The sequence below is a fragment of the Equus caballus genome, chromosome 23 (genome assembly GCF_041296265.1).
Source record: "Equus caballus isolate H_3958 breed thoroughbred chromosome 23, TB-T2T, whole genome shotgun sequence".
Classification (NCBI taxonomy): domain Eukaryota; kingdom Metazoa; phylum Chordata; class Mammalia; order Perissodactyla; family Equidae; genus Equus; species Equus caballus.
The window spans coordinates 18,165,973-18,180,714 of record NC_091706.1 but is presented as its reverse complement, the minus strand read 5'-3'; the positions used below and the strand labels follow the sequence as shown (position 1 = coordinate 18,180,714).

The 14,742-nt window shown below is 40.0% G+C and overlaps 1 protein-coding gene across 2 annotated transcripts in view; it reads left to right on the top strand.

The window, feature by feature from the left end:
- Nucleotides 1–3,688, top strand: part of UBQLN1 (ubiquilin 1) — a 55,228-nt gene extending 51,540 nt beyond the window's left edge. For both annotated transcript variants that reach the window (XM_023627669.2, XM_001916233.6), the window contains 2 exons: nucleotides 144–312; nucleotides 1,684–3,688. In XM_023627669.2, the coding sequence (XP_023483437.1) occupies nucleotides 144–312; nucleotides 1,684–1,836 (322 nt within the window). In that variant the 3' untranslated portion in view covers nucleotides 1,837–3,688. The remainder of the gene's footprint in view (nucleotides 1–143; nucleotides 313–1,683) is intronic.
- The last annotated feature ends 11,054 nt before the right edge of the window (nucleotides 3,689–14,742 follow it).

Below are 14,742 nucleotides of genomic sequence, written 5' to 3'. Positions count from 1 at the left end.
TTTCCAAGGTTAGAAACACTCATTTTGGGAAGATAACTTAGCTAATATTATGTTAAAATGTAACTAATTTACCACCAACTGGCCTAATCTGGCCTCTAGTTTTGCAGGAGCTTAGGTTTCTTACTAGTCTGTGCTTTTCCTAGGTTCACTCCTGGCCTGGGGGCATTGGGAAGCACTGGAGGCTCTTCAGGAACCAACGGGTCTAGCTCTGCACCAAGTGAAAACCCAAGTCCCACGGCAGGAACCACTGAGCCTGGACACCAGCAGTTTATACAGCAGATGCTGCAGGCGCTTGCTGGAGTCAATCCTCAGGTAATGATTATTTTTCTGCTCACATTTTACATTCCTTAACATTAGAAATTTAAAATTTTCGCCCCAAAAAGAAAGTGGCAGTCCTTTAGGGTTTAGACTGTAATGAAAAGCACAGTCTTAAGGATATTGATTCTAAAATAGGCATTACAAAAATTGTTAACTTTGGTACTATATTAGACACTAAAGGAAATGTTCTAGTTGTGAGGAAGAAGTGCTACAACTTTGCCTTTAAAATGCATTTTTGGAAGTTGCCTTTAAAAATGCACTCTCTTTTGGAGTCCTTGTTTGAAAATTATTTGAAATATATTTTATAGAAGTTTGTCAGGGAGGAATAGAAATTTGATTATCCCAAATATCTCCTGACCAATTGTATTATATCTAGTCTTTGTATTTTGACTTTTAAAAAAATTCTGACTACCTCACCCTGCCCACTACTGTTTCCTCTGGTAACTTATGTTATATATGTACACCTCACAAATATGGCTAAAAAAATGTGAACTCCTAATATTCTTGCATCTGGAAACATTTATTTGCTTTACTGAGAATCTGCCATTATACAGAGTTCAAACCTATTACAATAGGTTGTTACCCCCAAAATATAGCATGCTTTCTAATTTTAAGCCTTATTAAATAAAATAAACAGAGCAGGGTTTTATCTTATACAAGTATTTGTATTCCTACTACCTAGCATGGCTTCTGACTCAGTCAATATTCATAAGAAAAATAAATTTTAGGTATTGGACAGAATTGTTACGTAAGTTGAACAATCTCCAGGCCCTCCCCATTATCAGGTTGGCCAAGATTTTTTTTATCTTACCTTATTTGTGAAAGGAAGTTTTGATGCATCTAAATTGTCAGGAGTATAGTTTGTGGGCCTGAAACTGGAACTCTTTTCTGAAGACTTGCCTGGCCAATACAGAAATTGAATCCACATCCTAAGCCTTATTAGAACTTTATAATTTTATACGTGAGGACATTGGCTTTTGTAATTACCCAGTTGGTCAATAGCTACAAAATAAATCATCTAATTCTAAACTATTTGCATGTAAACTTTTAAGTTTTCCTGCATGTTCATGAGTTTTTTAAATATATCTAAAATAATGGTTGAGGTTTACTAAGCTATTTTTCTTTTAAAGCAGAGTTATGTGATCTATTTGGCATGGCTGTTTAGGTATAAATTAGACTATTTAAAATAACAAAGTGCTGTACTCTTAAGCATGTTGAATATGTTTCAAGAGAGAGGCCAGTGCTTTTATAGCTCAGTAGACCGAGTGTTATTAAAAAGCTATTAACAATTTTTAAAGGATATTCAGCTGGGACATGGGCTGATTTTTCCTTGAGAGTTTTGGTTAACTTTTTTTCTTTTAACAGCTACAGAATCCAGAAGTTAGATTTCAGCAACAACTGGAACAGCTCAGTGCAATGGGATTTTTGAACCGTGAAGCAAACTTGCAAGCGCTAATAGCAACAGGAGGTGATATCAATGCGGCTATTGAAAGGTTACTGGGCTCCCAGCCATCATAGCAGCATTTCTGTATCTTGAAAAAATGTAATTTATTTTTGATAACGGCTCTTAAATCTTTAAAATACCTGCTTTATTTCATTTTGACTCTTGGAATTCTGTGCTGTTATAAACAAGCCCAATATGATGCATTTTAAGGTGGAGTGCAGTAAGATGTGTGGGTTTCTCTGTTTTTTTTTTCTCCTTTTTTTTTTTTTTTTTTTTTTTTTTTTTGTGGAACAGTGGGAATCAATGCTTTTTCATTTAAGGCTACTGCATGCATCAAACACTTCTGCATTTATTGTAATTTTTGAAAAACATATCACCTTTTATAGTTGGGTGAACAGATTTTTGTCCTGCATCTGTCCAGTTTATTTGCTTTTTAAACATTAGCCTATGGTAGTAATTTATGTAGAATAAAAGCATTAAAAGAAGCAAATCATTTGCGCTCTATAATTTGTGGTACAATACTGCTTATTGTGACTTTGGCATGTATTTTTGCAAACAAAATGCTGTAAGATTTATACTACTGACAGTTTTTGCTTTATTTGTATACAATATAGTATGCACATTTGGGACTGCATTTCTAGAAACATACTGTAATAGATTATCTGAGCAAAACACTTGTAACCAAGGAAGTAAAGATGAGGAAATACCTTTAAAGCTGAATATTTCCTAATTGTAGAATCTTACAGCATCTTTGATAAACGTCTCTCAGCAAAAGTGCCGGTTAGTCAGATTCGTTGAAAATATAGTAGAAAAGCTGATTCTGGTTATCTCTTTAAGGACATTTAATTGTACAGACAACATAATGTAACATTGTCTCAACATTCACAGATTGACTGTAAATTACCTTAATCTTTGTGCAGACTGAAGGAGCACTGTAGTATAACCCAAAAGTGCATTTGCTAGGACTTTTCAGCTTCTCCCATAGGTAGTTTAACAGGCATTACAATTTGTAATTGAAATGTTGCTTTCACTGAAAGTGTCTTGATGTTTCATTTATTTTTAATCACCACATAAAAGCAGAGCTATCTTTTGGGTTTATCAGTTTTCTCATGCACAGGCAATACATGAATTTAAAATGATTTGTGAGCCACTTGTTTCTGAAGTGTTTTGGTAGTTCTATTAAGAAATAGTTAAATATTGTGCTTTTCAGAGCCTCAGAGAAGGGGAGCTTGGGAGGGTGGGGATCTATCCTGGGTTGGGCCAGCCTAAATAATACTGGCAACCAAGATTCTGTTAGGATTTCTGTGCATATAGTGTAGTAAAGTAAATTCAGGGGTGAAAAACAAAGAGCCGTTTTAACAATGTTGAATACATTTGGCTGTTCTACAGCCTTTCTCTTCCCTCCCCAAAGAAGTTCTGTTTGCCTAACTCTCAAACTGTTGGGGTGGTACATTCCTTTAGGACCAATTAAAACATAACTTCGGGGTCAGTAATATATTTGGCTGACTCTGGTTCAGTATTCTCTTAGGTCATTATATTCTCTCATGTACAGTTACAGGAAATGAAAATGTTAAAGTAATCTAAATTGAGTTCAGACCAATAAAATCAAGGGAAATACAAGTTGAATTCCATTACTTCTGTAAGTTGCTTGCTATTAAAAAGGGTCAAGAGGCCAGGTTGCCCACCAGCCGGTGCACTGTTCTGCCGCTTTCCCCAGGAGGAAAACATGTATGAGGGTCAAGGTGGAGGCATGACTAGAGGAAGTTGTTAAGGATAATATTCATGTGTCTCTGCTCTCTCTGCCTTATGCCTCAGTCTGGTTTAAAAACTTTTGTACTGGCAAATGGTGGTATACAGTGCGGGATAGTGTCATAACCAATTTGACAATTTATTAATCACAACATAACAATAAATCTCTAGCTTTTACACTTGGTTTGTCTTGCCTCTTTTATAGAAAGAAAAAGATGTCTTAATTTACTTTGTCTAACCATGTCTTTAAAGACTATTGATTTATCCCAGATTTTATCACACTTTAGATTATGGTTTATTAATTTTTTGTTTCCTCAATAAAAATGTGTGCATACGCTGTATTGTATGTTAAAAAGATAGACAACTAGAAAGTCAGGTGACCTGGCCATGGCTTGCTTTTTTTGGTACCTGACTAGTTATTTGACTTTGAGTAAAGAAATCATGATTTCTTTACTGTAAAAGTGCTGGTAAGGCCCATTTGGCACACTGGACTGGGTGATCTCTTAAGTCCCTTTTGGCTACTGCAATGGTATGGTTTTTGTTGTTGTTTGTTTCTGATATGTTTATCTTAGGTCTGAATATTTTTTTAGGAGTTCAAAATACTTAAAATCCTCAAAAGCATTAAAAAGACACTTAAAATACTATAGGCTTAAATTGTTTTCATATTGGGTTATTTATTACAAATTGAATAAAGAATGGAGTGATGAAAATAACATTTCAGGTGTATTTCCCAAGTGGAATATTACGTTATCCTAAACAAAGTATAGCAAATATTGAACAATCAGATAAATGACAGCTGGCTTCTGTGTATTCAGAATTGGAGTTGCAGACTTGATTTAAATATGGTAATAAAAGGGGTCTTTTGTTTGGGGAGACATTATTACTATGTTAATTTAATAGGCAAACTACAACAAAATAGGACAGATAAAAACGTCGCTAACATTAGTAATAAAAGTGAAGCTAGACCACATGTCTGTGTGCTTGCACCAAATAAAAGATGGTGTGGTTAAGGCAGAGAAATAACTGCATACTATACTTCCTGTCTTAGAGGTTAATGTTAAATTAAACGTGTTAAAATCAACAAGAAGTCATTAAAGATTAGTGGAGGATAATCCATTAATCCTCCAGTGATGGATTAAAGGCCATTTAATCCAGCCTTTTCCTAGCTTCTGCCATCGTTTTCACTGAAATATGCTTCAAGGTGTAATGCTCTATCCAATGAACACACTTTTGGAAAACTGTACTTGGCAAATCTCCACTTCTCTCTCATTGCTCATGGTATTCTCTTCTCTGGAATTTCATCTGTTGTCTTCTGCTTATATAAAGCCTACCCTCGCCTCTGGGCTCAGTTCTGAAGTCTTCCTGAACTTTGCAAACCAGTGACTGATTTACTCTGAACCACTTCCTTTCCTGTCAACTGCTGCATTCTGTCTGCCTCATTCACCTTACAGTTTTGAGTTTGTTTTCTGCTCTGAAATTTTCTTGGCAGTTACTTAAGTAGCATTAAGTGTTCCTCCTTAGCTGCTTTGTATCTTTTCTCTAATCAACCATAGACAGCCCCTGCCTTAGAAAGTCAGCGTTTATTTTATTGAGTACCAGGGTTTTTTTCTAGTTGCTCAAAGTATAGCAGTAAATGTAACAAAGTTCTGTCCATATGGGCTTTATGTAGTAGAATGTAGGGAGACAGACAATAAACAAAACAGATACATAGCCTGTTAGGTGGTGACAAGTGCTTTGGTGGAAAAAAGCACAGGAGGCTAGTTCAGGAAGAAGGTAGTCAAGAGAAGGTCTCATTGAGAGGGTGACATTGAAATAGAGTCCTGAAGAATATCTGGGATGGTTGACTAACTTTCCAGGAAGAGGGACAACTAAGAAAAGGTCCTGTAATGTAAGTGTTCCAAGTGTGTTTGTAGGACACGGGGAGTTCATTGTGGCGGGGCAAGGTGAGCTAGGGAGAAAGCAGTGTAGGGAATATGATTGGAGAGGTGGGGGCAGAGGAGTGGTTCAAGTGTGTGATGTGGAGGATGTAATATCCCAATTTTTGTGTCCCATCCCCAGAGTTTCTGATTTATAGTTCTGGGATTGGAAGAGAATTTGCATTTCTAACAAGTTCCCAGGTGAGAACCGCTGGACTAGGCGGCCAAGGTGTAAGCAGAGGGACTGTTAGGAGGTAGTCTCGCTGAGAGATCACAGGGGCTTGAGCTGGGCTAGAGGCAGTGGAGGGTGGTAAGAAGTAGTAAGATTTGGGGTGTGTTTTGAAGGCAGAGCCAGTAAGCTTTACTGATGGATAAAAGTGTGAGGTTAAGAGCAAGAGAGGTATCAAGCAAGGCAAACAAGGTAGAGACATATGGGAAGGAGTGAAAATCAGAAGTTTAGTTTTGACATGTTAAGTGGGATGTACTTGATTGGACGTACAAGTGGAGACAACGGAAAGGCACTTGGAGGAGAGGTTCAGGCTATAGACAAGTTATCCAGCTGCCAGAATACAGAGATGGTATTTGAAACCTGGGAGCTAGATCAGTGGTTCTCAACCAAAAGGGATTTTGCCCCCAGGGGCTTTTGGCAATGTCTGGAGACATTTTTGACGTTATGATTGGGGCTGCTATTGGCATCTAGTGAGAAGAGGCCAAGGATGCTGTTACACATTCTATGATGCACAGGACAGCCTCCCACAACAGAGATTTATCTGGCCCAAATTTTAATAGTGCCAAGGTTGAAAAATCCTGACTGTGGCTTTTAGAGAGAGTGTTGATAAACACACTTGGGGAAGATTGAGCCCTGGTTTACTCTCACTTTCAGTTCAGGGAAATGAGAGGAAACCAGCAAAGGAGATGAACAGGCAGATAGTAAGTTGAGAACCAAGAGAGGTCCTTGAAGAACCCTTTTCACAAGGAGAAAGATGGTAAGTGAACTGTGTTAAATGCTCTGCTTCAAGTACTCATTGCGGATTGAATGTTAATCTATGGGTTTAGTAAAGGGAGGACCTTCGTGACTATGACAGGGATGTTACAGTGTTGAGGGTGACATCCTGGTTAGTGTGGGCCGAGGAGATAATCAGGAAACAGAGTTTCGAAGTAGCATCAGAGAAATGGGGGCAGTAACTGGTGAGGGGCATGGTGGTGGCAGAGAGGAAACTTGTCTTTTGTGTTCTTTTAAGCTAGGAACTACTACGTTTGTATTCTAGTGGGAATTATCCTGTGGGGTGGGGGGGGCGGTTTGGGGGAGCCGGGGACTTAATTTAGGAGGAGAGTATGGGGTAATTGTTTTCTACCAAAAAATACAGAGAGAAAGGCATTATCACTAGCTTTTGATCCCCAGAAGAGGTTTTATAAATAAATGAATAAGCAAGCATACACAGATGCACCTTTGTTACATGAGCTGAAGTGTGAGGGGGAAAGGGTTTCTGTGTCTTTCCAGCCATCGTTTTCCTCAGCTAGAGCTGCCTTGCCTTGTCAGTAGGAGTGGTCAGCCCTTTTGAAAGTGGAGGAGAGGAAAAGAAAAGCACCCCCCTCCCAGTGTCTTTGCTTTGGTGAGATTGAGTAGAACGAGGTTGAGATTTCTTCCAGAGCTGGGACAGCTATGAAGCACATCCTTAGATTGTAATTCCAATTTATACATGTTAACATTTGTATTTCAGACTCCCTAATTATAGAGTAACCTGCCCCAGATCCACAGCCCAGTCTGTCTTGCTTACCACTCTATGCTTGGAACAGAGCTATGCACACATAGAAGCTCTCAGTATAGTTTCCCTCAAAAGACCAAAGCTGAATGTGGGTCCTGATTCTTTAATGGGATATATAGTAGTCACTGTGTATTCAAGCTGGATTTTTTTTTTAAAAAGCTTATTCAGACACATTCTTCACATCGTTATACTTCCTACAGAGGGAAGGGAATTTCCACTCTGTTTTGGTTATCTAATCCTTCATAACAACCTACTACAGGGCTTGGTGGCTTAGAACAAAATCGTTATTTTATTTTTGAATGAACAATTTTGGCAAGGCTTGTGAATACCGCTGCAACAACTTGACTGAGTCTGGAGCATTTACTTTAAAGAGGGCTTATTCACATGGCTGTTCAGTTGCTACATGCTTTCATCTGGGAGTGCAGTTGGAATCTCACTTCCTCTCTACAGCGTCCTTTCCTCAGGGCTACTTGTCCTTCCTTACAACGTGGTGGATAGGTTTCAAGAGCAAGTATTTCAAGGAAAATGAAAGCTGTCAGTTTTTTTAAAGTCTAGGCCCCAAACTGGCCCAGTGTCATTTGTCTCATATTCTAGTTGTCAGCAGTCTTAGCTTGCCCAGATTTAAGGGTCATAGGTCCCACTGCTTGATGGGTAGAATGTCAGAGAATTTGTAACCGTCTTTGATCCCAAAAGGAGAACAGTGTTGGAGGAGCACATTATTCTTCAATGTTCACTCTTTTCCAGGGGAGAAGTAGTGACTTAACTGCTTGCTGAGTATTGTAGAAGGAACCAGGTACATGTGACGAGGCCCTTAACTTTTGAGTCAGTCTAAAAGAAGTATGCATTCTAGTTTGCTGTTCTAGCATATAGTAATAAGGTTAGTGAGATAGGCTCAGCTCTTGTAGGGAAGGAAGGCCTATGGTTTTCTTTTTTGCTAAAAATTGTGGTAATACGGATATAACAAAATTTACTGTTGTAACTATTTTCAAGTGTATAATTCAGTGATATTAAGTATAGTCACAGTGTTGCACAACCATCACAATCCAAAATGATTTCAACACCCCAAAAGGAAACCCCATAAACATTAAGCAGTCATTCACTATTCTCCACTTACCCCCGCCCTTGGCAACTCTCTGTCTGCTCTCTGTCTTTATGGATTTACCCATTCTGGATATTTTGTATAAATGGAATTATATGATATGTGGCCTTTTGTGTCTGTCTTTTTTCACTTAGCATGTTTTCAAGGTCGATCCATGTTGTAGCATCTATCCATACTTCATTCCCTTTCATAGCTGAATAATACTCCATTATGTGGATATATACTCCATTTTATTCATTCATCTGTTGATGGACACTTCCACCATTTGTATATTGTGAATAATGCTGCTGTAACATTGGTGTATGAGTATCTATCTGTTTGATTCTCTGTTTTCAATTCTTTTGGACATATACCTAGAGTGGAATTGCTGGGTCATACAGTAATTCAATTTTTTTTTTTTTTTAAAGATTGGCACCTGAGTTAACAACTGTTGCCAATCTTTTTTTTTCCCCCCTGCTTTTTCTCCCCAAATCCCCCCAGTACATAGTTGTATATTTTAGTTGTGTGTCCTTCTAGTAGTGGCATGTGGGATGCCGCCTCAGCATGGCGTGACGAGTGGTGCCATGTCCACGCCCAGGATCCAAACTGGAGAAACGCTGGGCCACTGAAGCGGAGCGCGCAAACTTAACCACTCTGCCACAGGGCCGACCCCTCCACTTTTAATTTTTGAAGAACTACCTGTTTTCCACAGCATCTGCACCATTTTACCATTTTACATTCCCACCAGCAATGTATGGGTTTCAGTTTTCTCTACATCCTTGCCAACACTTATTATTTTCTGTTTTTTGTTTGTTTTTAAATTACAGCCATCCTACTAGGTGTGAAATGGTATCGCATTAAGGTTTTGATCTGCATTTCTCTAATAATGCTGAGCATTTTTTCATGTGCTCATTGGCTGTTTGCTTATCTTCTTTGAGAAATGTCTTTTCAAGTCCTTGCCTATTTTTGATTGTGTTTTTTTATAGTTCAATTGTAGGAGTTTTTTTTTAACATATTCTGGATATTAAACTCTTTCAGCTATATGATTTGTAAATATTTTCTCCTTTTTCTGTAGATTGTCTTTTCACTTTCTTGATGATAATGTCCTTTGCACAAAAGTGTCTAATTTTGATGTAGTCTGGTTTATCTATTTTTTCTTTTGTTGCCCATGCTTTTGGTGCCATATTTAAGATTGCATTGCCAAATCCAAGGTCATGAAGATTTCCCTCTGTGTTTTCTTCCAAGAGTTTTATGGATTTAGCTCTTAGATATAGATCATTGATCAGTGTGAACTGGTTCTGTGGTTCTGGACTTGTAAAGGGAAGACAGGAGTGTTTTACCTATTCCCGTTGCATTGCTTCAAAAAAAAAAGAAAAGAAAAAGAGCAAGGACAAGTAATGCCTCAAAGAGAACATGATAACTAGATGTTAAATGTAGCTCATTGTAGACCATGCTCTTGGCCAAACTGAGATCTTTGGTTTTCCCAGAACAATTGCAAAGTTCTTTATTTTTTCTTCTGAGACCTATTCCCCCCCACCTTCATACATTACCATCCAATATGACGTCCATCCTCTGGTCTCTCGATCAAAGTGTGATTTGTGTCATATCCAGACACTAAGCTTATGATCTCATGTACTATATGCACTGTTAAGACTGATCCCAGTTAATGTGGCACTGTTCAAAGTCTCAGTAACACATATTAAGAATGCAGTGGGTGCCTACCAGCCTAGCAAAGGCATGTGGGTGAAATCCATATAAAAAGGATTTGTGAATGATGTTAAGGATTTCTTTTCAAATGAGAAAGACATGAAACATTGATTAAATGGTGAAGCAAGTGGATGGAGATAACTTTGTGGACTCCTCAAGAAATTGAGGAGTTAGGTGAGGGCTATAGAAAATGTTAATCTGCAAAGAGGTTGTAGTTCTTAACCCTTGGTTTGACGTCAGAATCAACTACAGAGATTAAAACATAAGCCCACCCCAGACTAAGTGGAATTGCTGTATCTGGGTAAGGCTCAGGCATAATTTTTTAAAGCTCCTGAAGTGATTGTAATATACTGCCCCGGTTAGAACCACTGATTTAAAGGAAATGGGAATTTATTAGTAATTTAAGGCATTGCTTCTCAACTTCATTATGCATGTAGATCACCTGGGTTCTTGTTAAAATGCATATTCTGATTCAGAAACTAACTCAGAATGGATCCAAGACATAAATGTAAGAGCTAAAGCTGTAAAATTCCTAGAAGACAATATAGGTGTAACTCTTGACCTTGGACTAGGCAGTGGTTTCTTAGATGTGACACCAAAAGCACAAGCAACCAATGAAAAATAAGTTGGACTTCAGCAAACTTAAAAACTTTAGGGCTTCAGAGTTGATAAAGTGAAAAGACAGCCTACAGAATGGGTGACAGTAGTTGCAAATCATATATCTGATAGGAATCTAGTATCTGGGATATATGAAGAACTCTTACAACTCAGCAATAAAAGACAACCCAGTTAAAAAATGGACAAGACTTGAATAGACATTTCTCAAAGATAAGCAAATAGCCAATAAGCACAGGAAAAAATGCTCAGCATTATTAGAGAAATGCAGATCAAAACCTTAATGAGATACCACTTCATGTCCTCCAGGATGGCAGTGATCACAAGACAGAAAGTAAGTGTTGGCTAGGGTTGCTGATAGAAATGTAAAATACAGCAGCTACTTGGAAAACAGTTGAGCAGATTCTCAAAAGGTTAACCATGGAGTTAGCATTTGACCCAGCTATTCTTCTTGGTATGTATGTACCCAAGGGAAATGAAAATGTTAATGTCCCCACAAAAAACTGTACTGGAATGTTCATAGCATTATTTGTAATAGCCAAAAATTGGAAACAGTGCAGATATCTGTGAACTGATGAATGGCTAAACCAAATGTGGTATATCCTTACAATGGAAATACTATTCAACAAGAGAAAGGAATGAAGTACTGATACATGGTGAAACAGGGACAGACATTTTTTTCCCGGGCCCTGGGCCCTCTTTGGACAAGCGTGTTTGCTGAGTGGGATGAGAGAACTTCTCAAGGTCTTCCAGATTCACATACCCTAACCACAACAGCCCTAGCTACAGAAGGGGAAGTGGTGTATGTCCTGAGAGATTAATCCACTACTCGCTTCCTGTCACTCAGCCCTCTGACCTCAGGGTATAACCAGCTACCACAACCTGGCCCTTACTTAAGGTTGAAAACCTACCACATTCTCATTTCTTGAGAAGGGAAGTTCAAGTTAAACCCTCCCTTCAAGTTAAAACCTGAGTTCTTTGCTTATTCTAAAGATAAATGATGTGTCCTCAACTATTTCAAATCTAAGACTAAAAGATCTTAGTGACAACCATCTCTGACAATGAGAGAGAGAAAAGCAGTCCCTGTCATCCAGGAGCTGGCCTAGTACTAAAATGAGCCTTCTTTGTCTGCTGAACATACAGTTCCACAGAACACCTACGTAACTACAGAACTGCTCTGTGACCATGGTCAAGACAAAGACCGTTCTGTAATTGTGCCTGAACACAGAGAAAAACGTGAACTTTTCCAAAACACAAAAGTGACCAAATAACTCCCTGTCCTGGCTAATGTACTTCTTTATGAATGATAGCTTTAGCCTCACTTCATTCCTCTTATCTTATTAAGATACCCCTCATGGTTCTGAAGGTGTGGCTTCTCCCTTATGCAACAAGCAACAAACCCAACTTTAATGCAGGTATGTCCCTGCATTATCTTGAGCTGAGTAGTGGCTGCCCTTTTTAGATAAAACATCCGTTTTCCATTTTGCCACAGTCTCACTACTACCTAATGTCTGCCATATCCCACCATTATTGTTTTTGCTAGGTCCTCTGGGCGTTCAAGTGTCCCAAGTCCTGCCATGAACTGTCATGGTTTGGGGTCATTTCCCCCAGCACCATCTGATTGGATCCTTAATTAGATCCAGTAGATACTCATCAACATTAGGTCTGGGGTCCTCCTGAGTGATGGCTCATGACTTTCCAACCTTCACCCACAAAGTGAAATTCAGTTTCCACCGCATCTAAGATAGGTTGCTGGCAAAAAACTCCACTGGAGGGATTGAAGATTATCCAGAAATCAGCACCAAGCTATGTTTCACACTTGAGATTCTGTAGGGGTTGAAATGACTCCCTACATTGATGCCCAACACAGCTTGTAGCTGGATGTCTAATCAAATTTGACTTCCTTGGTAATTGCTGGGCATTCATAATGCCCATAATTAGTTAATACTCCAATCAATCATTCTTAATATACAGATTTGCTGTTCAGTGAAAGGAGAATAAACTCACATATCACAGTTTTAGAAAATCAAAGTTCCTGGTCGATTGTATCTTTGATTAAAGTTAGCCTGTTTTAATTTCTCCCTTCTTGCCCTCCCACCCACTGAAAAGTAGTTTACTCATCAGAGCAGTCTCTCAGAGAGGCACAGGTGTTGGTCTCAGACCTTGGATGGCACCTGGTGACACCTCAGAGTGGTCATCATTACCCACTGAGTTTGTGGCAGTGCTGTGCCCAGAGACCAGCCGTTTCTGGGTCCTGATTCCAGAGCTGGCTGCTCAGCAGGTCGCCGAGTCGTCTCAGGCTTCAAGGGCATCATCCCAGACCCTGCCTGCTTGGATCTGGCCAAGGGAGGGGTGGAAGACGACCTATCAGAACCCAAAGACTTAAGATTCACATCCTTAGGAGGGGTTCATAAGCTCCCCACAGTCAAAAACAGGATTAGGAGTTTTTGTCCTTTGGCCACACTCCCTCAAACTCCAGGGGATGACAAGTATACCAAGAGCTAACTCGTTGAGCAGTTAGTGTCAGGTTTTGGTCTCAGCATTGTAAGTTCTCACAACCTTACGAGGCAGGTGGTCCCCATTTCATAGGAGAGGAAAATGTTTAACCTGAACTTCCTCTGGTGGTGGGGAGTGGAAGAGGGTAAGGTGGAGAGTCCTGCCAGAGGGGTCGTAAGTGGCATTTGCAGGGCTGAGGAAATCTTTCGTTGGCATCTATTCTGAGCCACTACAAACAGTTCTCGCCTGCTCCTTCTTCCCCTGTGATAGAGGCTGGGCAGGAGTCTGGTCAGGGCTGGGAGGGGCGAAGCGTTCCTTGCTCCTAACCCAGGAAGAGGACCCTGGGCCACCAGAGGGCAGCACTGGCTCATACCTTGGCCTCCCTTGTCGCCGTGCTCAACCCCGCCAGCCTCAATTAACAACTGTTCTTAACAACTGTTTTCTAATGCCCCCTTTACCATCTTGAAGTGAAATTAATTGTTAATAAAACTTACCTAAGCAAATAATAAATATGCCTTAACTCTAAAGGAGGAAAAAAAGTAACTTGTAATAAACTAATAGGTTTCAATATGGAATGCTTGGGCGTGGCTGTGCTAGATGAACACAGTGGGGTAGCTAGGTGCTTGTGCCCATTGGTGGATCACTGGGAACGAAGAATTACAAATGTAGGTGGATGTAGGCGTGTTGTTTTTGTAACAGAAAAACAATGACTTCTCTGAAATGGTAAACAACTCCTGGTAATGTTAAAACTAAAATGGAATATAACTCTCCTTTTATTGCATTCTTGGAAATTTCAGTGAATATTAAAACTGAAAAAAAATTTGTTTATGTGTAAAATAGTGCTAGATTCTGTGCTCCTATAATTATAAATAGGCTTTTTCATTTGGTCCTATGTGAAAGTCTAGCAGGATATTTGAAAATCAATTCTTTGTGAAGAACTGCCTTCACTGAGAACTCCAGCCTATGCCAGAGGGTACGAGATGCCCTATCTTTCCACCCGACTTGAGCTACCCGGGAGCAGGGCTTGGTGTTACGGGTCCTCAAACCCTCCAGGGTGCCCATCACAGGACACAGTGTGGACTCACTGAGTACAGTGGACTGATGGAGTCCTTCCTCTGCATCTGGGGGTGACTCATCCAGCTAGAGAGAGTATGTCGACTGGGCAACTTAAAGGCCTGGACCCTGATAGGAGGGTTGATGTAAACTCAAACCAGGCAGGAGGTGCCCCAGATAGGCTGGCAGAGAGGAAAATCTGGGGCTCCACATTTTCCTAGGCAACATCCCTTTCCGTAGAAAGGTCCTGTCCACTGACACCCCACACACGTATTTTATTGGTAGACAAAGGCTGCATGCCCTTGTGAAAGAAGACAGGTAATTGGTTCTAAAACTCACTTTCTGGCCAGAGCCAACCAGTGGGCCTGCAGGAGTGGCTGGGTCCTTTGGTCCTGATCCGGATAGAGGGTAAGGGAAGCTTATTCCTGGAGCCCTGTTGGGGGAAGGGCTCAACCTAGCCCGTGGCTGGCCAGATTGCAGCTTCCGTAGTGGCTGCCTGGTAACCGGCATGCCAGGAACATACCAGCACCTCCAGTCTCCCTTACAGCCTTGTCCAGCCCAGCTGCCTCTGGCACGTCGCTGCCCATTGGAAGGTTTTGT